The 27945-nt window shown below is 38.1% G+C and overlaps 1 protein-coding gene across 2 annotated transcripts; it reads right to left on the minus strand.

The window, feature by feature from the left end:
• Positions 1–78: 78 nt before the first annotated feature.
• ogdhl (oxoglutarate dehydrogenase L) lies at positions 79–22414 on the minus strand. Of its 2 annotated transcripts, XM_079854685.1 has the most exons (23): positions 22262–22414; positions 21297–21510; positions 19892–20059; positions 18986–19088; positions 13766–13881; positions 13363–13517; positions 13011–13157; positions 12834–12924; positions 12559–12738; positions 12285–12413; positions 11985–12164; positions 10720–10872; positions 9979–10081; positions 8441–8569; positions 7268–7418; positions 4962–5089; positions 4540–4718; positions 3819–3890; positions 3233–3358; positions 2063–2135; positions 1818–1981; positions 1581–1732; positions 79–1495 (listed from the first exon to the last, which is right to left on the minus strand). In XM_079854685.1, the coding sequence occupies exons 2-23, from the start codon at positions 21498–21500 to the stop codon at positions 1372–1374; spliced, it is 3027 nt and encodes a 1008-aa protein (XP_079710811.1). In that variant the 5' UTR covers positions 21501–21510; positions 22262–22414; the 3' UTR covers positions 79–1371. The 2 variants fall into 2 exon arrangements, with proteins under 2 accessions (XP_079710811.1, XP_079710812.1); XM_079854686.1 differs by lacking the exons at positions 13766–13881; positions 18986–19088; positions 19892–20059; positions 21297–21510; positions 22262–22414 and adding an exon at positions 13627–13709 and having other exon boundaries at positions 85–1495.
• Positions 22415–27945: the final 5531 nt, after the last annotated feature.

Here is a 27945-nt window from a genome sequence, read left to right on the forward strand (position 1 = left end):
AAAATAAAAAAATTAACCAGATGGCGTTATTCCACAATTAAACAGTAAACCAACAGTAGTTTGATACATAGTCAAATAACCCAACTATTTTTCCACGATATTAAGTCTGCATTGTTGTACACTGTTCATTTGAGAAAATTAGCATATTGTGCACAATGCACAGTACTTACTAGACCTATATAACGCAGCAATTGAAGTTGTACGGTATACTATTCAAAACATAGCCAGTCTTTAAATCTAGTGAGCCAAGAAGTAGACATTATCATTTTTTGGCATGCATGTTATGAGTCCACTAATGGTGTCCTGCTGTATAAAGGCAGCACAATGCCTGTGGAGAGAGCTCGTATGTATGTGCACACAGGTGATAAATGATAAAAACCAAGCAAGCATCCATCGTTTGTCAGTGACACGCAGTTTATTGCATTATTGCTGTGAAACGTCTATCATTCATCACAATCTATCACAGTGAATTAAATTTATGATTTTTTTCCCCTATGAGCAATGTCCGATATCTATAATATACTAAAACCATTTTTTTTAACCCTTTAAACATTTGCATTAAATACACTTTTGCAAGTGTCTATCACATAAACTATCCTTGTATCTCTGTAAAGCCGCTTTGGAACAATCTACATTGTTAGAAGCGCTATATAAATGAAGATGACATGGATTACCTACAGCACAGATTCAAGTAAAATCCAGTTTACAGCTGTTTTGTCCAGCTTGAGTGACAAGGTTTAATTGTTTAAGCAGCCATAGAATGAACATTAGTGTATGTACAAGTTTTAGTATAGCTAAATTACACTACAAAAGCAGTTTGCGGACAGTAAGATTACACAGAAAAAACAATGCATCAGATACTTGTGCTTATTTGATTTAAGTAATTGTTTTATTTACCTCCTTATATTTGTTTCCCAGTGTGTATAGCATTTCAAAGTTGTCACAGACATGTTGACGTTATAAATGTCCTCATTCCCATAAGTCTTCAACACCACAAGAACCCTAAAGTCTAAAAAGGAAGCATATTTTGTGGAAGCTACAGAGAATATCACCACTGCCACAGAGAATATTGTTACTTGTCTACATGCCATCTGTTTGATGTCTCAGGATGAAGCCAAGTGTGACAGTTATGGAAGACAAAAAAATAAATAAGAATACAGATTACTTAAGACGGATAAATGATTTCTGATGCAAATCTACGGCTAAATCTACAGAATGAGTACACAAATGTCTATTTGCTGTCTTGTGCTCTATTTTTCAATATAATTCAACAATTTTACACAATTTGGCAACATGAAAATCACCTTGTCTAATAAATTGTGCGTTGAAACCAGTTATATTTCATTTTAAAGGCCAATTTCCACAACAGCATCAAAAACTCCTGCCCTTGAATGCCTCAAGGTTAAACGCAGTGTCCAAGAACCTCTTCAGCTCAGCCAGATGAGTGAATTTGTTTCCTGTGGCAGGGGCTGCAGCAGGGTCACGGCCAACATACCTAAAAGTGAGTGTGAATATTTTTTATTTGATGCGTATAAGTTTGTTTAGGCTACACCAAAAATTTAGCTTAAAAAGAGACTCACCATATTGGATTCTTATGGTGCACTGTGAGGAAACGTGGCCTTACGTAGTCATAGTAGCCCATGTTCTTGTGCTCCTCTTGACACCATATGAGTTCAGCGTTGCTGTACTTCTCAACCTCTGCCTTGATGAGGTCAAAAGGGAATGGTGATATCTAAGAGGAAAGAATGTATTTGATTGTGAATAAAGGAATTTTTGCAATGCCATTGTACTTATAATCAAGAAACTATAATGGCAACCTGCTCCAATCTGACGATTGCAACGTCCTCCTCCAACTGAAGCTGTTTTCTTTCTTTTGCCAGCTCATAGTACACTTTTCCAGTGCAGAAGATGACCCTTTTGACTTTTTCTGGGTTTTCCGATGCAGGACTGTTATCTGGAATTATCCTTAGAAAATGTGTCCCTGCAATATGAGTAAATTAACATACAGCCACATGTTAAACACTAAAGCTTGCTGCAATATTTCTGTACCAGAATTTTGTACCTGTGATCATCTCATCAAAACTGGAACGGGCCTCTGGCAGCCTCAGTAAAGACTTTGGTGTGAAAATGATCAGCTGAATAAAAATATGAAAATGTGGTCAGTCAAATAAAGGCAAACTGTACTTGATTCAATGCATTTAGGAACTTTTGAAACTTCAATCTAGGCTGGGGAATACACAAATAGTAATATAACACAGCTGTGAAATCAAGCAAAACAGTAAATTAAGAGCAGTTTCATACAAAACAAACAATATCATCCCCAGACGCTCTCAGTTTAATTTACTCAGGAAGAGATTTTCTCATGCTCCACAAACCTCTGCATTTCTCCACAACAGGGAATCACTTTAGACAATTGCAGTGGCACAGAAGCAAAAGAGGGTTGGGGCATACATTAAACTTCCACATTAAAGTTTAGGCTTAAGTTAATAAAGTCCATCTACCATCACACCAGCTGTGACATTAATCTAATAGCTCAAGTCTATCTAAATCTATAATACCAAATGTCCATTTGTCAAGTCATAAATATAGCCTATGTATTAGAGTTGAACGATTAAGCGTTACAAGATTGCGATCTCGATTCAAACACCCAAGCGATCTAATTCCTAAATGACAACCATTTGCCTGTTTCTATTAAACCTTCGACAAAATCACATCGGAACATTCAAATCTGTTCGTGCAGACGCTGAGGCAGACAGAGCAGTTATCGTACAGTATAGGTATGAAACAGTCTTTTCAACCACAAAGTTTTGTTATTTCTATTAATTACAAATATTCATATGGCGATGAAACAATTGCAGCATTATTAGTGAGTTGTTGAATCATTCATTCAAACCGTTTTTTAAACTAATTCAGTTAGAGTAATTAAACATTTCAAATAGACTGCAGCTATTAACATTTTGTCAGAACCTCTAGTAAATCACACGTTTTGTTTAGTTGTCTGTTCAGAGGAGAATCATGATCTCTGTCGTGAAAAAACAAACAAACCATAATGCTCAATTTAACCAGAATCGGACAGCTCTAAAATATATATATATATATATATATATATATATATATATATATATATATATATATATATATATATATCAGAACAATGAATCCACAAAATACACTGAAAAATTATATTGTACATGCTATACTGACACATAGAAAGGAAAAAGGTTGTTCTTACTGGCTTCCTGAATGGTAATAAGATCTGCCTTCTAAGCACATGGAAGTAGCTAGCAGGTGTTGAACAATTGACCACGATCCAATTACAGTCATAGAGCTGCTGGACCTCAAAGTCTCCAGTGAATTCCTTAAAAGAAGTAAATAAAACACAGCTCATTAAAGTGATCTATCATGTAAAAAAAAAAACATAATTTGTCACTGCAAAAAAATTCTGGGATATTTCAGTAGATGTCCATTCTTTTAAAATATTTAACATAATTCATATTATATAGATAGCACAAAGATAGTGTCACCCAAGAAATGTACTCATGAATTCGCAAATAACTTCCTCTGCAAGAAGAGGACAATCATGAATTAATTTTACTTTTGGCTGATTTAGTCAATAGCCCTGTTGATCACGTCTAGTACCATTAGTACCATTCATGTCTCCTGAATGTCTTTATCTATGATGCCCTGCCACTGGGACTGACATACTGCTAGACTAAAAAACTATATTAAGCATCAAACAAATTGGCAATCAGTGAAGTGTGTCCGTTTCAGACTACCTGTGGCCATCAGTATGAGGCATGACCAGAAAGGCTACTTACGGGATAGCGATCAGGGTCATCCTTGCTCATCTGCAGGAAGCGCTCAGGCCGTGCTGACGAGTGCTCCGGGCCCTGCTCATTAGTGCAAACACACCAGCGCTAATGAGTGTAGGTCTATCAAACGCCACACTAAGCTAAAGAATTATAGCCTCATTTATTGGCTCAGACCCAGCTTGAGTCATCATTATTGATTCTAGTACAGCTATTCTGCTTTTGAGTAAAGGAAAGGATTGAAAAAGATTTTACCCTGTGTTTTATCCCTGCAGGAAATTAGATTCAGTGGTCAATAGGACTGCGATGATCTACATAAATTACTCTTAAAATAACACTTCCTTTGATATGGTCTAGGGCAATAGCAGAAATAAGAAATCTGTTAAATAATACATGATATTTATGCTGCTGTCTTTGTGTGTTTTCAATTACATATGCAAGTGGAACAGATAGCTTTGCATCTTTTATGTGTAGCAACATACAAGGGTTACACTTTATTTCCATAGTCTACACATTCTACTAACTATAAGTAACTTCACGTCAACTAACTCTCATTGGAGAGTTAGTAGATGGTTAGGTTAGGTTTAGGGTTAGTAGAATAAGTTGACGTAGTTGCAAAGTTACTTATAGTTAGTAGAATGTCTAAATGGAAGTGTTACCTATGTAAGGTCTTCCATGTAATATTATGCCACTTATAATATATAATAGGCCATGCCATCAGTAGACTCACCATTCCCTCCATCCCATGGGGCAACAGTAAAACGATGCCATTGTGACGGACCCACTTGGCCTGGCCTGCAGTGATGAACTGGTCAATGATGCACTGGGCTGTGTTGTGGAAGTCGCCGAACTGAGCCTCCCAGCACACCAAGGCATTAGGACTCGCCATTGCAAAACCAAGCTCAAAACCTAATCAAAATCAACATGTCAGAATCATTTATACAGTATTTTTTATGTCCAAAGTATTCTGAGTATGTATTTTGCAAGGGGATGTGTCGGTAGAAATTGGGAGAAAACAGCTTGTTCTGTACAGGCTGATCATTTCTGAAGGTAATTTTACAGGTATCAGAAACAAGGAATACCTTGGATGATTAAAATTTCTGTGCACTCTGATTGATAACCAGATGTAAAATGAGCACAGGTGGTTCTTACCCAAAACCCCATATTCAGACAGGGAGCTGTTGCACACAGTGTAGAGAGCCTGGTTCTGCCACAGGTGGTTCATCGGAACGCAGAAGCGCTTATCAACTTCCTGATCATGCAAGACGTGGTGACGGTGACTGCAAAGATGAAATCACAAATTCAAGAAGCACTAAAAAGGGCAGCAACAAAAAAAGATAACTAATGCTTGATTTCTTTTTTTTTTTTTTTTTTTATATAAAAAATTCATATAAAATATACAGACAGTGACACACACATGACATTGTGTGTGTGTGTGTACCGTCACTTTTGATCAATTTAATGTAATCTCAGTTTGGGTTTATTAAGATTTTTATTTATTTATTGTTTTTTTGTAAGACATTAATCCTTTTATTCAGCAATGATGCATTAAATTAAGCTAGTCTTTTACATTGTTATAAAAAAAAAAAATTCAAACTGTTAATCTAAAATTTCTATTCATCAAAGAATCCTGAAAAAACATGCCACGGTTTAAACAAAAATATTAAGCAGCACAACTGTTTTCAACATTGATAACAGTAAAAACATGTTTCTTGATCACCAATTCAGCATATTAGAATGATTTCAGAAGGATCATGTGACTAATGTGAGCAATGGCTGCTGAAATTTCAGCTTTGCCATCACAGGAATAAATCAGATTTTAAAATAATAGAAGAGAGTTACAGTATTAAATTGTAAAAATGTTTTAACAATACTGTTTTTACTCTATTTTTGATCAAATTCAGCCTTGGTGAACATTAAATACTTCTTTCAAAAACATTTAAAAAATCTTACAGACCCCAAACTTTTGAACGATAGTGTCTGTGTATAATTTATGTAAAATAAAATAAAACCTACTGACACCTACATTCTGTGAATTCTGGACGCAGTTTAAGGAATGCCATTTTAAGGAATATTTTCTTAAGCTGTAATGTCAAACCTCAGAACAGAGGCACTCTAAATCTTTATATCTCATCAGTGTGAGAGATCATGGACAGCAGTGGATTTGAGACAGGAGATGTGATATGTTTTGTTGGCTCTCTCTGATGCGATGTTCAAACCAGCCATCAGACCCATTGCGATTAGACAATCTTTAAAGTCCTTTAAATATCACAGTAATGATGTCCTGCACAGGCGGTCACGTCTTACAATGAGTATATAGACGTTACATAACATTTAGTATTAACCACGTATTTCCCCAACAAACTGGGCGATTCACATTTGACAAATATGGGCTCCTTTCTTAGATAATGTTGTGAAATGGAGAATGTAACCACAAGGAATGTGTTCTGTCTAATTGGGGTCTGTCTGCTCTGCTAATTTAATCACAAATGTAAATCAAAAGTGGCTCTTTAAGCTGAAGTGTCCTGTCCCTGAGGGTTAGCTCTGGAAAAACAGAGAATCTGGGGAGTAAACAGTGCATCAGCTGTGTGTTGGTTTCATCAATCAAGGGACCAGAGCACAGTACTCAGTGCATTCCCAAACACAGTAGACTGAATCAATTACTCATAGCCATTAACTCCCTGAGTAAAAAGCAGAACCAGCAGACTGGAGCACACCAATATGTTCACTCCCAGAGCCTTTGCATGAGAAAAAAGAATATGTGCACCAGCAGACAATCTACTTTGATAAAAAGGCTCATAACACACAGAAGCTCTTTTGCTGACGTCTTTTCACTGGCATTTTTCCTTCATTATGTTCTGCAAAGCATAGAACTGTCCATTGGAGCCCATTGAGATAAAATGTAGAGTCAAAAACTATAAAGTGAACCAGTGAGTAATGCCGCGTTTGTGGTGTGATAAATTCAGCTGCGATGATGTCTCAGAGTTTCATTGATGTGTGTACCATTTCAAACAAACCTGGCTGGCAAAATTTCTTACACAAGATAGAAACGAACAGACGTGGGAGTATGTGACTGTACTGCTGTGGGGTGACATAAAACGTGTTTCCTTCGGAAGCAGTGCCGTGACGGCACCATGTGGGTGTCTCTCTGCCACTCCCAGAGGACTCTATATGTGTGCGACAAGCTGACGTCATTTGTCAATGTGTTGACATTTTAGTTTTAATGGAGCCATAAGGCAGAAAATATATACTTGGTTATTTTTAGCGACAGAAATCTAGACAGTTAAATAGTAGAAAGTGGCCTGATACATGAAATACATGAATATATGACAACAATATATGGTCCCCCATAACTGCATGTGCAGAACTTTCTTTTTTTGAGTCGTCCATAACACATAAAAGAGAACAAAAGGGAGCGGTCACCATAGTTTCAAATGGAAATGGACTGAATGTCTTACCTAAATGTTCCTCTTTCCACATCTTGTCCACTGAGTCTCACATGAATATCATCCTTCAGCAAAGAGCCAAAGGCCATGTACTCTGCCAGGGCCCAGTCCACTGTGCGTTTTGAAACCATATCCGCTCTGCCTCGAAGGATACGTGACAAGCCTGAATTAACACAGATACAAAACGTATAGAAAGTCATAGACTTGTACATTTTGTTGTGTGACACTTTGAAAATAAATGCAATTTTCTAGAAATGGAAAGTTTGTAAAGACAGACTTTGTTGGCCCTGTTTGATAGATAGATAAGCTAGATAGTAAAAGTTTTCATCTGAAGTCAGTAGGACCAACAGAAAAGTTTAGGAGAAAATACATAAACGGTGTCAGGACAGACTGAACATATGTGTCAAGTTTGGTGAATGTAGCTTTAAGCTTATGAAAAGCAAACCCATAAGAGTAGCTTGGGTTTTCATACACAATATCCCATTGGAATAAAGCATCATTCTTTGACAGAAATAAGTTTGCCGGTGGGATGGTTTGATGCTCTGAGGTAGCTGTGCTTAGAGGCAGGCAATAAGCAGAGATTAGCTGGAGGGCTATGGTAGTTCGGGTGATTTAGCAGAATTTAAGGCTGCCAGATTGGAGTCGGCTCTTTAAGTGCAATGGTCCCATAGTGCAACTCCATCAATCCACTATAGCTCCCATGTGTCCGCTGCTCAGTGAAAGAAAATTATGACCCGTGAGGAGCAATGAGACATTCCTATATCAGAAGTGTAAGGATCATCTGTCAGGGCTTTGCTGATGTTCCACACCATTACCACCATCATCCTGCAATGCTTTAATGTCAGTTTCCAGTGTTTTGTCCCTAGTGGTTAAAGCTTAACAGTACATACATTAAGATATAATTTAGTTGATTTCCTTTCGATTTTTAGTTGGTGAACTGACTGCTGGTAACAGCCTCTGGGACTCCACAGATAGTTCAAGCAAAAGTGAAAATTATGTCAACCCTCGTGTCTTTTTGAAACCTGTATGACTGACCTTCTTGTACACTGTGTAATACAAAAGGCTCTTTTCCAAATATTGATGTCAATAGTTACAAACTCTCAGGCAAAAGATTTTCAGTTTAGAAATTGTGAATTCAACACTTTCACAATTAAATGCTTATCAATCAAAATACCTGAAACTCACCACTATGAATGGCGAAGTCCTTTAGAGGGACTGAACTGGCTACTGAACCAATGTGCATGAGAACATCTTCGCTTAGTCCGGTGGGAGGGCAGCTCATGCTCTTTGGCTCTCCATCTGGTTTGAAGAAGTCTTAAACACAAAACAGAGCACATATAAGGTTCTGAATCCATGGCTCTCAATCAGGGAACTGGGGCCCACTAGACTAGGGGGTCTAAAGATGGCTTAAAATAATTTTAAATAAGACAAAACAGAAAACAAGCATTAAAATCAGCTAAAACAACTAAAAAACAATATATTTCCTATTTTAATTCACCCCCTTGAGAACCGTTTGTTTTGCAGGATGTCTTAGAAAACCTGGATATATGATGTGATTTCTAGACCTGAAAAAGTCATAAATTATCTTAAAGGTGCTCTAAGCGATGTCTTTTTTAGATTTTTAGGCCAACACATTTTTTGTCACATACAGCAAACTATCACTATCCACTAGCTGCCTGTCCCCTGAACACACTGCAAAAAAACGTCTCTGTAGACACCCCAGGCTCCACAAACGGCAAGAAAAACAAACTGGCCCAACCTGGACCATGAAACATAACAAACAGTGTTCCAGCCAATTACCGACAAGAATGATATGGGGGTGGGGAGGTAGTGCGTGTGCACATGAAGGGGGGGTTAGAGTGGAGGAGAGAGAAGCATGAAGAGGGAAGTTAGCTAGAGGAGAGATGTCTTAGACAATGACAACGACTAACGTTAAAAATGTATATTCTTGAGAATTTTGATATGGCCGACACACGACCAAAGAGACGGCGTTAACAACAAAGAATAGGAAAAAGGAGAAGGAACGTGCGAAGTCCCGAATTTACATCGGAAAAACGTTCAAAAGGTGGCGAGAACTCCGCCAGCAGAAGGGCTTCCAATCCGAAATTCAGATGGCTCTGTTTTTGCTGGACAGGTGGGTAAATCCAGTTTGGTTTTTCTAAATGATTCATGACTGTTTCAGGAAGGGAAGGGAGGGGGGTGGGGGACAGGATGAGGAGGAGGGTTCGAGCTAGCCTCCGTTTTGTTTGACAATACTTTGAACGTCAACAAGAAGTGACGTCACCCAACATCGCTTAGAGCACCTTAAAAATGACATAGGCATTTATATAAAGAATAAACATTTTACTAGTTATGCTAAGCTCTAAAATATTTTGTTGAGTAGAAATTGTGAATTAAAAAAAATCCTTATCCTTAATGCTTATCCAATACATCACGAATGACTGGAAAATGAATTGGTTAAAAAGAATGTGAACCCTAAAGAACATTCAGCTCCTAAAACCTCTGAAAGTTAATTAGTTTAGTTTTAATTCCGTTTAGTTTAGTTTAGTTTAGTTTACAAAAACTACTGTAGGAGTGCCCATAGATTAAAACAAGTTTTAAAACTAGGACTACTGTTGTGCACAATGGAGGGCCTTGAGTCAAAACGGTTGAGAAACACTGGTCTAAATCCATCTTATATTTTCACTGAAACGCCTAGTATCTATAAAGTCCTCAAAATGTACCTGGCCACGGAGAGTCAAGCCAGTTGCGGATGTGTAGGATCTTCTCATCTTTAGAGCTGGTATACGCCTCCTCACAGATCTTGTCATATTTAGCAACCTCCTCCTGGAAACAATTCACAGTACAGCACTATCCACTATATTCATCAAAAACCCAGACACATGACACATTTGTGACAAATTATTAATTAATGATTCATGGCACCTATGTGCTACGGCGTAGAGAAAACAGCAAGATTCCAGTCACAATTTATTCTCTAAGTGAAATCCCTAGAGCTATGTCAGCGAGTGAAGAGTGACAGGGATGCAGTTGTAAATAAAACGAGCTGTCGCCGGGCGAGACAAGGTGTCAGCTATCCGCACTGGAGGGATGGTTTGGTCCGACAATCGTGGTTTCTACGGCGACACAAATCTGAGGGTGGTTGGGAGGGGAGGCTATATTTGAGCCCGGGGAATGAAAGCCTGGGTCATCGGGTGAAGTATGAAACGTGTCATAGCCAGAGCGAAAAGACATTGGCTGAGCATCTGAACACAGCCTCCATCAATTGTCAGGAAACAATATACAAACGGCACAGGAAACCCATCGCTCCCTAATAGGCCAGGAAAACAACAGCTGTGGAAAAGATTCTTTAGATGAGTTAAAAAGGTCAATTAGGGTGACCTGTGGGAGGAACAACAGCAGGTGGACATTTTCACATTACATAACGACACAATAATGAGATTTCCATAGAGTGAGACACAAACCTCAAACTCTTGCAGTGTTACAACTCCCTCAGAGATGAGCTTGTCTGCATACTTTTTCAGCACGTGTTCCTGTTTGCGGATCTGTTTGTACATGAGGGGTTGAGTGAACATGGGCTCATCCATCTCATTATGTCCAAACCGCCGGTAACACACCTATAAAACACATCAGTTTACATGTGATTAGATACATATTCAGTATCATTAATTCAAACAATTTCTATTGTTGTATAAAAAAGACACACTATTACCAGTGTCTATCTCATTTTCAAATCTTTCCATTCTTTCTACATCTTTATCAGTTAGGATTGAAAGTTTATTTAATGTATTTTAGATATAGTTTAAATTGGTTTCATTCCCAGGTAAGGTTTCAAATAAATTTCCTCAGTGTTCAAAATAATTTGCGAGCCTATGCCACACAGAATCCCATGTATTCTTCGCTAATGGCCTCATAGCACGCTATTCCTGAAGGCGATTCATCAAGTAGCTTTCCCTTTCCGAAGTGCCATTCAATGGCCCGAAAACGCTGTTTTGAATTTGCCGCTTCTCAGTGTTATTGAACTTTTCAGAAAGGTTGTCAGTCTGAGCATAACGGGTCATTCACACAAAGATAAATAACCATGAAGTTTTAAAAATCACTTTAACTATAAGAGAATATCGGACTCAATATCGTTGGATATTATAATCACTTTCAGAGCGTTTTTAATCCCAGCTGATGAACGATAAAGACACTGACAGCCAGTAAAAATCCTTCCTATTTTATATTGCATACTTAGAATACTCCTAACATTATAGTTAACATTAAAATTATTGTCATAGTTCATTCTTATTGTGAACTGGTCTTTAGTAGTGAGGACATTTCAGCAAGCTTTTCTGCAGGTCTGTCATGAAATCATTAATGCAACCGATTCATTCAAAAACCTTGATTCATTCAGTAATGTTATGAGCGAGTCATTGTTTTATTCACTCAACCGATTCGTTTAAAAACTCTGATTCATTCCTGACATATGGTTCATTCCTGACTGATCCCACATGACATATTCTGATGTGTTTTTAATTAGATTTTTTAAACATCGGTCCATGGCCCCCCTGCCGTATCTTCACACTCCCCTGGTTGAAACCCCTAAGTGTAACAGAAAAGATTGTGATTCTGAAACCAGAAAAATATATCTTGTGTAATCAAGCATTATACTAGTCCTAACAAGTGATTTATTTTAAGGTTCAGTGATATTTTAATTACATGTATGATGTGTCTTCACAGTATTTACCAGATCAATCACCACATCTTTGTTGAAAGTGTTTCTCCATTCTACAGCAACCTTGCACACATACATCACAGCCTCTGGGTCATCAGCGTTGACATGGAAGATGGGTGCGTTGACCACACGAGCCACATCCGTTGGGTAGGTAGAGGACCGTGCCATTCGGGGATCTGTGGTGAATCCAATCTGGCAACATCAGATAACACTCATCAATCTACAACATATTGAAAGGTTAGGGGTTAAGGCTTTGCAGAAAGCTACTCCTCAAATCGATTCTAATAGGAAAATCTGATGTTTGGTGTTAACCTGATTATTGACTACAACATGGATGGTGCCATGAGTTGTATATGAAGGCAGTTCACTGAGATGGAAGGTTTCATATACGACTCCCTGACCCGCAAATGCAGCGTCACCATGCATGAGAATGGACATCACCTGCAAAGAAAGGAATTGATGGCTTAAAATCGCTGTTATTGGTTTGTGTTCATCCAACATGCCAAATGATGCAGAAAAAGCAGAATATGTGGTTATGTCTTGCAGTGGTTCATTTTTAAAGATAATCTGAAGATAAAAGTACAACCCTCCTTCCTTCCGTGTCTCCTCTGTAGAACTGCTCTGCCTTAGTCTTGCCCTGAACGACAGGATCTACTGCCTCTAGGTGAGAGGGGTTAGCCATCAGAGACAATGTGATATTCTTATCCGTTTCCCTGTTGATCCGTTCATGGTACATCCCCAAGTGATATTTCACGTCTCCTGAACCCTGGAATAGATTAAAGTGTGAAATGTACATCAGAAGCACAATAAGACAAGATCCGATATGACAAAAGCATCTTTCATCAGATGAAATTATATTACCTCATCTGCAGCCTCAAGTTTGGAATCAAACTGACAGAATATCTGATCCAGATCTTTGCGAACTACGTTGGCCAGGACATTCAGTCGTCCCCTGTTTGAGTCAAAGGTTGTGTTATTATTGCTGGGGTGGATTCATAAAAGCAGGTTGAGATTGGATGGAGCAGGTTTTCAAGGTACCTGTGAGGCATTCCCATAATTACACTCTCTATACCAGCTTCGCTGGACTTGTCAATGATCATCTTCAGGGCAGGGATGAGGACCTCACAGCCTTCCAAACCAAAGCGTTTCTCTGAAGACCATTTGCGAGCAAGAAAGTCCTCAAACCTAGAACATTGAATCATTAACATAGAACATTCTTTGTCATTGCCAGCTTTACTTTGCTAAATTAAGCAATTTAAATGTATATTAATTCTAATACATTTCACACAGACACAACGATGACTTCCAAAACTGTGGGTTAAGCTAAGAAAAAATGAGTCTCTAATAAAGGAGCAAAAAACACACATTACATTATTTTAAGGATATGCACCGTGTTGAGCGAACCAGCCTGGCCAGCAAGGTCCTCTTCTCTCTGTCAGAAAATATCATGATTCCTGGAGATTCAAACTTCTGTCGGATCCATTGGCATTGCTCCATATTGTTGATAAACATGAATTCCACTCCAGTGTGTCCACAGTATGATGTCTGGAACATTCCAAGCAGATTCAGTTTACCCTTTCATTTATTAATGCATTCATTTTTGAAGTATAATTAAACATCATCATAATATAAGCGATGAGCTTGTCATATTTACCCAAATTACATCCTTTCAGAATAGCTAGTGAATGTCATATCTGAATCAATCCAGTCACAAAACCAGCTAATGAGAAATGAGGAAGGAGTGTTTCTTCTCAAATACTGGGTGATATCACAGTAATCCAGCATCTACCCACCTCAAGTCTGTGTATGATTTCTCTCAGTGGGAGTGTGCTTTCATTTCCCCCAATAAATGTGGTTAGTGGCAACTGAAATGATTTATCGAGATCAGATTCTCCCAAGCCGTACGACTCTAAAAATTAAAAGAGGAGAAGCATATTAAAGAAAAAACGGCAACAACAAAAAAATACTACAATGAAATGTAATATAACCCCCACAATGTTCCTTTTTACACCAAATATTATGATTTAAAGTGAAGTAAAGATCTGTTGACTATGGTTCCAACAAGTTACTCAACACAGTTTCCTTTACACTTAACATTTACACAATACCATTATTCACTTACACACAAAAAATATTGTGAATATGTTTTTTAAATTACATGTGTCATATTAACAACCAGTCAGAAAATAGACTGGTGTAAGCCTCACAAACTTAAAGTATACATCACAATAACTGTTCCCTGTCTGTTTCGAATCGGACATAACTGAAGAATGACTCGCAGCTCAGTGCGGCAGTCAGTTGTGAACTCAAAAATGACTCTGATCTGATTTAAATAGCTTTCTCAAAACACGACTGTTTCATTCAACTTTTTCAAACACGACTCATTAAAAAGAACCAGTTCAAAAGAGTCATTCACAATCTGGACCTCACAGCTCATCATGCTGTGGTTGTTGCTTGCAGAAAACACACTAAAACTGCCTTTTCTCCTTTTCCGACAAAGACAGTCTGGAAGTCATTCATTTACAATAGAGCGTAGTACGGGATTTGTGTGGAGTTCCGTTCATGTGTGTATGCAGAATTTCCGTTTTTACCTCTACACAACCACGTCCAAGTGATCTGAGGGCGCACGCGCTTCCTGGTGTGTGACGTGTGTGCGCATTCTGGCTTAGTCTGCGCAAGCGCCGGAAAGTGTACAAGAGGTAAAAACGATATAAATACTGTTCGTTTTCTCACACAAACCGCTCGTTTCGTGTCTTAGGCCATCAGTGTGTACTTATGATGGGGAATTGTTTAAATTGGACTTCTCTGTGCATGCTCTTTGAGGTGGTGACCATAGACCTGCATTATATGACTGACAGACAAGAACGGTTTGACCTAAAAATATCAAAATTGAAACTACTGCGGAAACAAAGACACCTACATCTTGGATGCCCTTGAGGTAAGCTAAAACATACCAAAATTTAATTTCAAAGTGAACTATCCCTTTAAATGTGCTTTATAAATTAATTAAACTTGAAACTTGAATTAGCCCTAGAACACCTACTATGTTTTTGTATGTATCAGACATATTGGCTATCATTTATTTTGTGTTTTGTATTATTCACTCATGGTAATATAGTGAATAAGCAGAGGAAACAGGCTGTTTCACAGGCTGTTCATGATATACAACAAAACCGTACAAAGACCCACACAAAGCTTTCTAGATTTGAAAATATTGTAGCAAATCTTAATTTTTTTTTTTTGACACTTTTTCAACCATTTCAGTCACAGCCTTGGAGCTCTGATATGTCAATCCTAACTAACATGATTACCAATTTGATGGTTAGTTACACCCCTAAACGGTGAAAGAAAACCATGCAATGCAGGCAATCGTGGTAGTTTGCAAATGCATCCTGTAGATAACACTGGGGTCTATCAGTAAGACTGTGTCTCCTCAAGAGAGGAACACACACAAGAGGAGACAGGTGCAAATGTAATTAAAGCCACAGTACAGATAAAGAGGAAAGATGCATCATACCGAAATTAAGAGCCTTCTGGTCCAATACACGCCCTCATTAGCTGCACGAAGTCTATAGGAAAAACTACGACAAAACCTGACAGACACATTGAGAGAGTAGTGAGGTAAAAGAGGCATGTTTTGAGAGGTCTTCTCACTGGCTATTACTCTCTCTTTTTCGATCTGTTGTGAGAACATGTGCTACATCCTTCTACTCTGGCGACACTAAAGGCAATAGGACCCGACAGGAGCAAAGAGAAAGATTTATGGGCCTTTATCTCAGATAACATTAACCTGTGCTTGCGATTGAGTCTGGGGCATAGCTCTCCCTTCTAGTCCCTGTCGCTGTCTGAGACTGGGGAATCTGTAATGGCCAAATGAGGAATTGTTTGCAGACCACTTACACGACTGCACGACTACAGAGCCTAAAAGCAGACACATCCACGCTCTCTCTCCCTCTTTCCATTAATCGAGCTCTATGAGTCACCAAATAACCAAAACGCAAGCACTGGTACTGGCAGTGTTACTAAACTTCATTACAATAATCTTGATCCTTATATAACATGAAGTGCTATCAGCTCTGATTATGAGGTTGGGGAAGCAACTTCCAATGGTCTTCGGAAGCCCTGAGCTAAAATGAAAAGACTGATCTAAAAGATTATACACACATGCAGGAACATCTCAGAAACAGCACGGCGTTCGGTTTTATTTGCCAAGAATTCACTTATTCTATACATTCAGCATGTTTAATGGTTAATATTTCACATTTTAATGATATGGGGCTCACAATTTGTCTTTTGATGAATGGTCTAATAACTGGAAGTCCTCACTTTGCAATGAAAGAGTTTTTTCAGTAGGCTCCAACAATCTAATTTTCCTTTCATAATTAAAATGAGATGTATGCAGCGGATGGGTGCAGCTTTGTTGCTACAGTGACGTATAAACACAGTGGCTGGGGTTGGCAAGGTCAGTCACCAATTACATTAGACACAGCTCCGGTAGCTTGTGCTGGCTTGCAATGCGCAAGCGAGAACTGTAGCGCTGACGTTACACAAAATAAACAACAAAGATAAGGATTGAAAGTATGTGTAGATAAAATAAAAGTCGAAAATATTTTTTGATATTTTTTAAAAGCCTGAAGTTTGTGGGTCAGTGACATATACTGTAAGAGTGTCCATGATGAATATATGAATATATGATATATATATATATATATATATATATATATATATATATATATATATATATAATCTAGTTTAAAACACGTTCAAGTTCTTAGAAATGAACTTTTTGTATTTATGTTGGTTTTATATGATTGATAAAAAACTTTAAACCATTTTCAAGAGAAGTTTCAATTTCATAACTTGCCATTTAATGTCATTTAAATATTTCATTAGAAATATCATGAATCATCATATACACTGTATCACGTTTTTGAGGAATCGCACCACATGACATTTTACATCCTGAGCTAACCTTGCCTTGTCATAAAAAGTTAAAGGTATGATATTTTAAGAGATTTGATCTTGACACACAGTAATGAGAGTTTGCCTCTCTATATCATTTAATGCACGTTTAATATACATGCTCTTCCCCCCCAATATCAATAAGCAATGCAGCAGTGTGTGTGTGTGTGTGTGTGTGTGTGAGAGAGAGAGAGAGAGTGGGAATTGCATGTTTTATGACTGAACAAAAGAAAATGACATTGTCATGTCATCAAGTCTGTAAAAATGTATTTAACAGTAATTAGGAGTTTCTATTCAAAGAGAAGTGTATTATTCAGCAGCTGCTGTATTGAATGGTGGTGAGGGAGAGGCTAAGGAAACAGAATAATAACAAAAAACACTCATAAGGATGAGCCCCAAGCAAGGAACTAAGTCAGCATTTATCAAACGTCTTCAGAACAAAGAACCTTCTTTTTTTTAAGTTATGATTTTGGAGTTTTTGTGGCTTTATTGGATAGGAAAGAAGAGCATAGGGTAGAGAGAGAGGGGAACAGGATTGGCAAAGGACCTCGAGCAGGGAATCGAACTCGGGTCGCCGGAGGCACAGTTGCGTTATATGTCGACGCGCTAACCGCGAGGCTATCGGCGCCGACAAAGATCCTTCTTTAAAGGAGTCATAACCTAGTATTACCTTGGATACCTACTGCTGTATTATAGTCTTTCAGGCCCTTCTAAAAAAGAAAAGTGGAAAAAAAATAAACACAGAGCTCCTCAGACCCTTATTTCTGAAGGCATTATTGTCTCGCGAGATCTGATGCGATATTTTGGCTGTCGTGGACGGTCATTTTAATAATGCAAATGAGGGGCGCGTTGATTGGTGGCAGGAAGGAGGGGGGTTGACACCGCAGGTAACGCTTTAGCATATCATTCCAAAATGACATCATGGCGCAAGTTATGAATTTACCCGACCTGGCCGCGACCGGCTTCCCGGCCAGTGTATAAGTATGAGGCGCCGTTTAGGGCTTAAATCAAACTTCATTCACGCACACATATATGAAACACGCTTGCATACATACTAAGTAGTCACACATACATGTATATGAACTCTCCAAGCACATACTCATATGAGACGCGAGCACACACACACAAACTCGCGCACATACTCATATAAGACGCGAGCACACACACACACACAAACTAGACGGCGCCTCATAAGCGTTAGGCAATCAATATACAATAGCCGAATTCATGATGATCTCAGTCATTTGTTGTTTGCAAAGTAACGTTAGCAGAAGCCATTCCCCATGTTTACCTCGAAGCTAATACTCCCGCTAGCATACAATAGCCGCATTAGCAGTTAGCTGCTGTTTGTTACACACAGTAGAGCAATAAATCTTACCGTTTCAATTTCAGGCAAGTCTCTGATGGTTGGAATTGCACCTTTTTCCAAACAGAGCTTCGAGGCCAACTTCGCCTGATATTGCCCCAAATTTGTGTATGATTCCTGTGTGAACTGTTTAGCGCAGACTCCTAACGATAAGCCAGTTGAAAGGGTTGTTGGGACAGCGTCATTAAAAATGAATTTCATCCACTGGTCCCTGATAGTTTGGTCCGTTTTTGGTAGAGAAAACACATTTACATGTTGTTTGTGGCAGTCAACCACAGAGCAACTCAGGTGTGTACTCGTTTCTCCATCTTTCTCGACTGAACTGAATATGAGGGGGAGAGGGGCAGGGCTTCCCGCGGCATAGGTTTGCGGTGTCCATATATGGTATATCCTGCCCCGTCATGACGTCAAGACGGGGCTGAAATCAAAATCTCGTATTTGAGTGCGCGTGCACGCGCGCTGGTTTATTTATCCTGAGGTAAACAAACGCTTCACTTTTAAATATCGGCTTCCCGGCCAGTGTATAATCGTTAGGCAATCATAACATACATTGATTCTCGTGGAAAAGTGAAAATTGCAGGTTATGACTCCTTTAAGTAGGACAGTGAAAGGAAGGAAGTGAGTGTTTGTAAGAATTATGAAGTTAAATATTGGTGAGAAATATGCTAAATGGATATAATCTTACCAAGCTTGTCAATTGACGTAATCAGATCTGAGGGAACAAAGGAGTCCAGGTCGGCAGTAAGGATGCCAAGAGGGTCCAGCCTGGCCACATGGTGACCACGTACCTAAAGGGGGTAAAACACAATAATTGAGTGTGATTTGCTCTCTCCATATGCAAAGAAAAGCATGAAAGTACCAGAAGCAAGACTGAGCCAGGAAGTAACTAGCGGATATCTTACCCACACAAATATGAACCAACGTGTCACATGACTAACAAATCTCATAAGGATTCACAATAAGTTAAACATACAATCCCAACAGGCTGGCAAACAGGAGATGGAAAGAAAATGCTGGCTTTGCCAAAAGACAGAATTTAATAAATCCCTACGATACTTCATCTTATTAATTAGAGGAAGCAGGGAAAATGTAACCACCTGTTTTGATTCAAGCAATCTCTTTGATATTTTTATTTTCGAAAGGCAAAAACAGCAAGTCTAATTAGGTTTGAATTAATCACGTGATTTGCATAACTACACAGGGACACTCTAAAATGTACGGATGTACAGGCGCGTCTTTGATTTGTTGCAGTCCAGTGCTAGTGAATATGATTGGGTTAATTTATAAAAATAATTGTATTGTGTATTAGATTCTCTCAATTGGAAAATCTCCCCTGTAATTCTGTCTCTGATTCTCTGTCCAAAGAATGACAACTCTGAAGATAATGATAACTATATTAGCATGTGTGCTGAAGTTATGTCATCTGGTGCTTTAAATGCTCAAGCTCTTTAAAGTCGGGTGGATTCTGATTAGAAAAAATCATTTTGAAAGTGATTTCAATGATATATTAAGCTACAGTTATGGTTATGTTTATGGTTATACTTTTCGTTCTTGATGTGAACGGGCCATAACCCAGAGCTACTCACTTTACCTGATAGGCTCTGATAAGAGTGTGGACGGCCAAATGATCCTCCACCACCTTCTGTGACATGGCAGGTGTCTGAGACTGGCCTCTTCCCTGGAGCAGCGCAGACAGACGCTTCTCTCCAGACTCCTCTGAACTGCTGGCTTGGGCGTTACGGAAGTATGCATCCCAGGACTGTTGCAAATATAACAAGTTACATGTTTCAAAAGTTCAAATCTTCTTATTTATTACTTCAAAACAAAAAATTTAAGGATTTTCTGATGTTAAAAAGATCATTTATTCTCTCTCTATTGCCATTTCACTTCCATATGACTGTGGAACTCAAAAGGAGACATTCAGCAAAATGTCTAAGCTGTTTATTTTCTCCAGTCCCCATCCACTTTTATTGTACAAAGCAGCTTAAACATTCTGCCAAATACCACATCTTGTGTTCCATGCAAGAAAAATTACATGAGAGTATTTAAATGATTGTCAAGGCAATGAGTTTGATTCTCAGGGAATGCATGAACTGATCAAACGTTAATCAGAGCAGCGCCATGACAGGTATGAAAGCGAGGTTGTGTGGGATAGACTTACCGTGTCTTCAATGGCATCAACTGTAAAAAGCTGAAGCTCCTAGATCACTCATAATTTTCTGCAGCTCATAATTTCTGGAGTTTATTGTCTACTGAAAGTTTTTGGAAAGATATTTTTGCAGTGTTTTGTCAGCAGAACAATTCAAAAACACATTAAATAACAGTTTAGAAGAGATTTATGTCTATCCCTCAAAGCCTCGGTTTCATTGCCATTAAAAATCAAAGAAGGCGCTGCTGTAAATAAGGTCTATAGCCAGAATGCATCATTGTAAGTTGCTTTGGATGAAAGCGTCTGCCAAATGCATAAATGTAAATCAGGGTTATTATTACTTGAAATAAGAAAAACATTAACTGAAATATTTCAGCTATATTTGCCAACATTTCTCATTTTCGTTTAGTTTAAGTACTAAAATAACAAACTAAATATCTGAAACTTAACTAAAAATATTATATATATATATATATATATATATATATATATATATATATATATATATATATATATAAACTAAAAAAGCAAAAACAACAAAATTACTTCTAACCAAAATTAAAACTAACTTATTTTTTTTAAATGTAATTATAGACAGAATATTGCAAAATATGACAAAAATTACAAAATATTAACAAAAACTATAGTAGTATCAGTGACACTAAAATAACACTGATGCAAATGTGAAAGTATTAAATGAGCATAGGGATTTACAGATTAGGAACATAGCCCAGCAGGCCTATAAAATTAATGATAGCATTGCAGTGCTCTTATATTAATAGAAAGCACACTCCGTTTCTGAACTGGGACAGAGTTTTAGTGTCTTCAGTATAGATGTGCACTGCACCTCATGAACGTTTTTGTGATCCTCCAGCCAAGCGTAGTACATCTCTACGACATAGCTAGAGCTGCAGGCCGCCAATGAAGGCTCAGGAGCCCCGCTGGAACAGTTACGGCGTGGGTCAAAAACTCGCTTCCCTGTCCCCACGTACCCCATCATCCATTGGCTCCTGCTTCTTAGAGCACCAGCCAGGGACCTTAGCTGACTCATGTCTGCAGACCTTCATAAATAGGAAATGGCAAGGTATTATGGCAGACTTAATCAGAGGTTTTCTCAGAAGTTCCTGAGAATGTTTTAAACATTTTTAAAATCAGAAAATGTGTTTGAGTGATTTAACCCTGAAAACACCAATACAAATCTTAGATAGTGATGCTCACCAATGTTTGGCGGGTTAAGCTATGGGTTAGTGATGAGCATGGGTCTTCAATTAAAGATGGTCAAACAATGTGATCCTTCTGGTTTAGAATTTAAGCAGGCCAGTGTTGTGGGGTGACTGACTAACTTCATGTACAATAATAAAAATTTCATGTGATAGCCTATTTTCCAAAATGACTATTTATTGGCTACTTTACATTTAAAACTTAATTCATTAAAAAGGCACATTTAAAAATATCCTCGTTGATGCCGCAAGTGTTCTTGTGGATAACCATTGCGCTGTTAAAATGCTCTATCTATATCAGTGCTTCAAGTATAGGCTAGCTACCGGCGGTTCATAAAAGGCTTTTAAATAGAGCTCGTCCTTCATCTCCACCCATTCAATGACAAATTGATTTGAACGATGTAATCCCGTTGTCAAAACCACTTCCAATAGCCTACATTTATGCGATGCAAATACATGAGCGAACAGTCGTAAAGATGCATCGATTGGGCGATTGGTTACAGCTGTTACCCATCCATATGTTTCCATTCGCTCGACACACGCGACGGAGTCCACGTAGCTTCATCTCTACGTCATAACAAACAAATTTCACCTTGAGCCGCGCGCAGATGAAGATGGTCCGGTTGAGATCAGACGCGGTCTGTCGTGATTCAGTTTCTTTTCTGTCCTATAATCTCTCCAACGTCAAATCCGTCCCATAAACCGCAAGTGCTGAATGCGGCGCTGCAGTTGGTCCCTTTCAGCTCTAAACTGCAGCATCTAAAATAACAGCAGGTTTAGAGTTCATGTAGGCTATCATTTATTTGACGTTTTATCTTTGTACAGTTTTTCTGTCATACTGCATTTTATGTTGCCATGAACAAGGCTACTTCACATCATATATGTATCCAGTTCAGAACAATTGCGTATATGGACACAATAAATAATGCACTATAAAGCAAATGTGCTGTGATACCTAGGTTTCAGATAACCCTGCATATCAAAGTTGGGCACCAATCAGAATTTATTTGAGAATGCATTTGAAATTGCTGAATTTGAATGGTAGATGTAGAGTTTAAATTAAAGTGTAGCCTACATTTTGTGTAAACATTTTATAAAATGTAAATTCGTTCCCCGCACTTTTATAGGGCAAGTGTGTTCACGACAAGTTGAGGTTTTCGCGGGCCAATGTGTAGTATACATCCAGACTTAAAATTCAAAGAGTCAAGACAGTCTGTCTACATAAGTGACTTTCACGTTTCCATGGTAATCAGTCACTCGTGCATCATGGCACGCCCATGCTCGCACCCGCGTATCCATCATTTTCATAGAGGTCGCAATGAGTTCAAAACGGCAAAAAACGTAAAAGTCAAGCACTGTAAGTTGTCATGTGGTATTCGAATTGTGTTGCACAATGATGAATAACTCTGCCTATTTCTCTTGTTGAATAATTAACCAGTTTTGTTGGAAATTGAAAAGATTCACTACCCGCACAAACGTGCACTTATTTTCAGTCTTGTTTTTTATTTTTTTATTCGTAATGTCTTTTCTCTTCACAGATATGTTATCAAAGCCCTTCAAATTAGAATAAAGATGGTGATTGTTAATGCTGAATTTGGATTTTCATGCATTAACAGCCACTATGAATCAGGCAGCGTTGTAACATGTGTTGGCCAACATGATGTAGTTTACCATATATAATTAGGTAACACTTTACAATTAGATAAAAAAGTTTGTAGACAAACTTTAAGTTGTCTTGAAAAAGCCTAATCAGAAAGTTTGAAGTAGTTTTAAAAGCTTGAAGTTTGAAGGCTTTGAAACTAAAATAGCTAACTAATGTTAACTAATGAAACCTTATTGTAAAGTGTTACCTATAATTCAATATAAATGCAGTATGCAATTGTATGCATTAATGTTCTGATGTAGGTCTTAATTTATAGGGTTCATTAGTAGGCTATTATTAGCCTATTGTTTTTTTCTGTGTTGTCAAGATTGATCAAGAAACAGGCAGCCTAGGGTTGTCAGAACAGAAAGAGGATGACACACAAACAAAAGAAACTTCATAGGTGAAAACTGATGGCTTTTAAAAACACCTGCTACTGCATTTTTATTTATACATTGTATTAAATCTACAACAGGTGTTTGTAGTACCATAGATATAGACCAATTATAAAATTACCATTAGGAAAATATAGGACAAATAATTTAGGATACAAATTATTGGTTATTGTTCAGCAGTGTACTTAATTTCTTCTGTATGTCACAATTCCCTGTTTCTACATATTTCAAACACTTCTTTATTGTCAATAGACAGAGCCAGAAGTTAATTTAGAGTTGAGAGTGAATGAGGCAGAAAGTTTCAAGGAGGCTTCAGAGGTGAGGGTAAACAAATGACTGGAATAAGTTAAGAAAATTGTTTTTTTTTTTTTCCATTACACATTCATTATGTGTTTTATGTCTACACTGCCTTGCATAGGCAAAACAAAGTAACTACATTTTGTGAAAAGTTATGACTAGTTATAGCTAAAATTGACTTTTAAACTGAAAGGAATATACAAAATATTTAGCAGCACTGTCTAGCCTATGTTGAAATATTTCTGATACCTTTAACTTAGACTAATCAGACTAATTTGTACTTTTTTATAGACAGAGCAGAGGCATCAGACATGTTGACAGTTGTAGAAGGGGGTCTTCAGGACCTGTATTAAAACCCCACCAACCAGATCCCAAGACTATTGTGTGTCAGGTGCTTCGGGACAAAACTCTAAAATTTCAGTCTCAGTGGTACAAAGATTTTGCATGGCTCCATTTTGATACAATAATCTGCTGCTTTTGAACAAACCAGCCAAAAAAGTTTATCGGGGCAAATTATCGGGGCCAAGTGCAAGAAGACGACAAGACATGCCAACATGGCTGGGAGTGTCAGACCAACTGCAGCAAGGAGCAATTAAAGACATTTAAACATGAATTTCGGCAAAATGGCTGAAAAATCATGTACATTAACTAAAAATATGATTTAATGGATTATCACTTTCGACCAATAGGTGGCATAGTTACAAAACTGACGTTATGTGGTTAGAGTGAGGTGACAATGACAAACATTAAAACCAGTGGCATTAGTTATTAGCATTTTTGGAAATTTTGTTATTACTTTTTTACCACAAGGTGGCGCTGCCCTGAAACTTTTGGAGTACCATCAAGGTGTGGTGCCGATGACTCATACCGAGTTCGTAACGATACGCTGATGCATTCATTTTATATCACAGTACTGTATTGAAGTCAATGGCAATTTCATGTCTTGATCTATTATAGCGCCAAAAAGAGGCACAATCCCACAATTTTTTTATGTGTCCTCAGAGTGAGCCCATACATCTGTGTGTCAATTTCGGTGAAAATGTCTCAATTTACTTCGGAGTTATAGACATTTATATGAAAAAACACATAAAAAATGATTGACACCTGACTTTGTTTGGATTTTACTACCCCTTACTATCAATATTTTGACATTTGGGCATTAGCATTTAGCCAACGGCCTAAGTTTCCAAACTTCTGACGGTGGTTTCATCTCGATCGGGCTAACGGTTTTGAAGATATTGGCAAATGTTTTTTAAGCGCTAAATCACACCGCTACACAAACCGTAAGGCGAAACCTAGCATGTTTGATATCGTTGGACTCGGCAAGGATTCAGGAACTTAATGAGATGACCTGAAAATAAGTCAACCACACCCAGAGTTATAAGCATTTGAATATTTCATTTTACCACTAAGTTCCGCTGGTTCGAAACTTCTCAGGCTCGTTCAGGGCATCGTACTGATGACCCATATCGAGTTTCGTAACGATACGTTCATGCGTTCTTAAAATACAGCATTTTGGTACTAAATTCAAAATGGCCGACACCTAAAATGGTCGATATGGAAAATTTAAACTCGACATGATGCCCTGAATCTAACGAGACCACTTTTATTATTTTTGGACAAACTAAAAAATAGCCATTTTTCGTATCTCCGGACCATTAGGTGGCGCTGCGCCAAAACGCAGCATGTAGCCTCAGGTCATGCTTGTGATGAAATGTACAAAGTTTGGTCTGAATACGATAAAGCGTTGTGGAGATACAGCCTTGTGTCCAATTTGGGGTGCTCTACGTCAAATTCATTTGCATGTTATTCAATAACGTTTGGGTTTATTTAAAAGCTTTTGATAATTTTTTGCCAGCATGGTCTAGAGATGATCTGGTTCAATTTTCGTGAAAATCAGAGCAACGGCCTTGGAGGAGTTAGAAAAAGTAGGTTTTTTGGAGAATTAAAAATGGCGGACAAATTTTCATGATGGAAAATGACGTCATAGGGGGCAATCGAATCGGCTTGAGCTAAGGAATCATAGGAAAAAAGTTTTTTCTAGCCTTTATGATTCAAAAGTTATTAGCATAAACATGAGTGAAACTTTGGACAGTTGGTGGCGTTAGAGGGATTGAGTTGGAGACTCCAAATTTGCTATGGTTACAGTTCAGACTGTCTTCTATCAGTGTGCCAAAACTTTCCCGCAAACGGTTCTATGGGCAGCCATAGACTCCCAGAGCAGAAGAAGAAGAAGAAGAAGAAGAAGAAGAAGAAGAAGTAGAACGGGAACGGATACAATAGGTGCCTCCGCACCTTCGGTGCTTGGCCCCTAAATATGTAAACAATATACAATACCATGTGCAATATAAAGTGCAATATAAATATAAAGCAATATATGTGCAACATTTCTTTCTTTCTTTCATTCTTTCTGTTTTATTGGTTTAAACATAAATAGAATATTAAGCCAATTAAGCAAACACCTGTCAACAACAACAACAACAACAACAACAACAAAAAACTGGTATAAAGCTTGACATTCTGTCCCCCTCACTTTTGAAATGATGGCTATATATATATATATATATATATATATATATATATAATACACAGTTATATCATATATTATCATAGTATAAAAATAGTATGGTGTAGGGCCTCCTTTTGCGGCCAATACAGCATCAATTGGTCTTGGGAATGACAGATAAAAGTCCTGCACAGTGGCCAGAGGGATTTTGAGCAAACAATGGCCAGATCATTATGATGCTGGAGTAGGAAAACGTTTTCTGAATTGCTTCTCCAAAATACCCCAAAGTGGCTCAAAAATATTTAGATCTGGTGACTGTGCAGGCCATGGGAGATGTTCAACTTCACTTTCATGTTCATCAAACCATTCTGTCACAAATCTTGCTGTGTGTATTGGTGCATTATCATGCTGATACTCAGCACCCCCTTCAAGGTACAATGTTTGAACCATTGGGCACACATGAACGCACCAGAACGGTCCGGTAGTCCTTGGAATGCCATGATATTGATCCACCCCCGTGCTTCACTCTGGGCACACAACAGTCCGGGTGTTAAGCCTCTTTTGGGGCTTTTCCACACTGTAACCCACGGATGTGAGAAAGTCAGCGAAGGTGGACTCATCAGAGAACAATACATGTTTCATATTGTCCACAGCCAACGATTTGCATTATTGGCATCAATGAAACTGACATTTGGCATTGGCAAAAGGACAGTCGGATACCGTGCCTCTCGATACATCACAAAGACTTGCTGTCCTGGTCACAGATGAGCCAGCTAGAAGTGCACCAACAATTTGTCCTGTTTTGAACTCTATGTCTTCCATTATGTTGTATGGATTGCATTATTTTATGTACAGCTGTGCTATTGTTCTGCTAATTCATCGCTTACACTCTCTTACTGATGGAATTTAAAATCAGTGAAGATTGGCCACCAGGCCACGCATATAGAGGAGTGAAACCTCCAACACTATTTGGACACTATTTTATTGACCAGTGTTTCATCTTCAATGTCCAACCTCTGTACCTGATGCTTCTACGACACTGGGAAATGCTGAGACTTGACTCTTTCACTTCTTGCCATGCTTTCAATGCACTTTCCTTTTAATAAAGGTTAAACAGTAATTAACAGACACGTATATAAAACCCGCAACCACTGTGTGTTAAAAATGTAATTAAATATTTATAAAGTTGTGCCAGGGTGTAATGAGTACATTGATATTTTCAGTAAGCTCTCATTCTTAATCACATTGGACAATTACGCTTTCCTAATTTTCTCAGGGATTGTGCAGAATTCACTCGAACATGTGGCTTCAGTCATCTAGATTGATGGTCTTCATGTTGGCGGATTTTACAGTCTGAGCTAATTGCGTTCCCTCCCCCTCAGTACCTCAAAACTAGTTTCATCACTCTTAGTGGCCAACAACCAGAAAAAAAGAAA

This window comes from Squalius cephalus (genome assembly GCF_949319135.1).
Source record: "Squalius cephalus genome assembly, chromosome: 21".
In the NCBI taxonomy this organism is placed as follows: Eukaryota; Metazoa; Chordata; class Actinopteri; order Cypriniformes; family Leuciscidae; genus Squalius; species Squalius cephalus.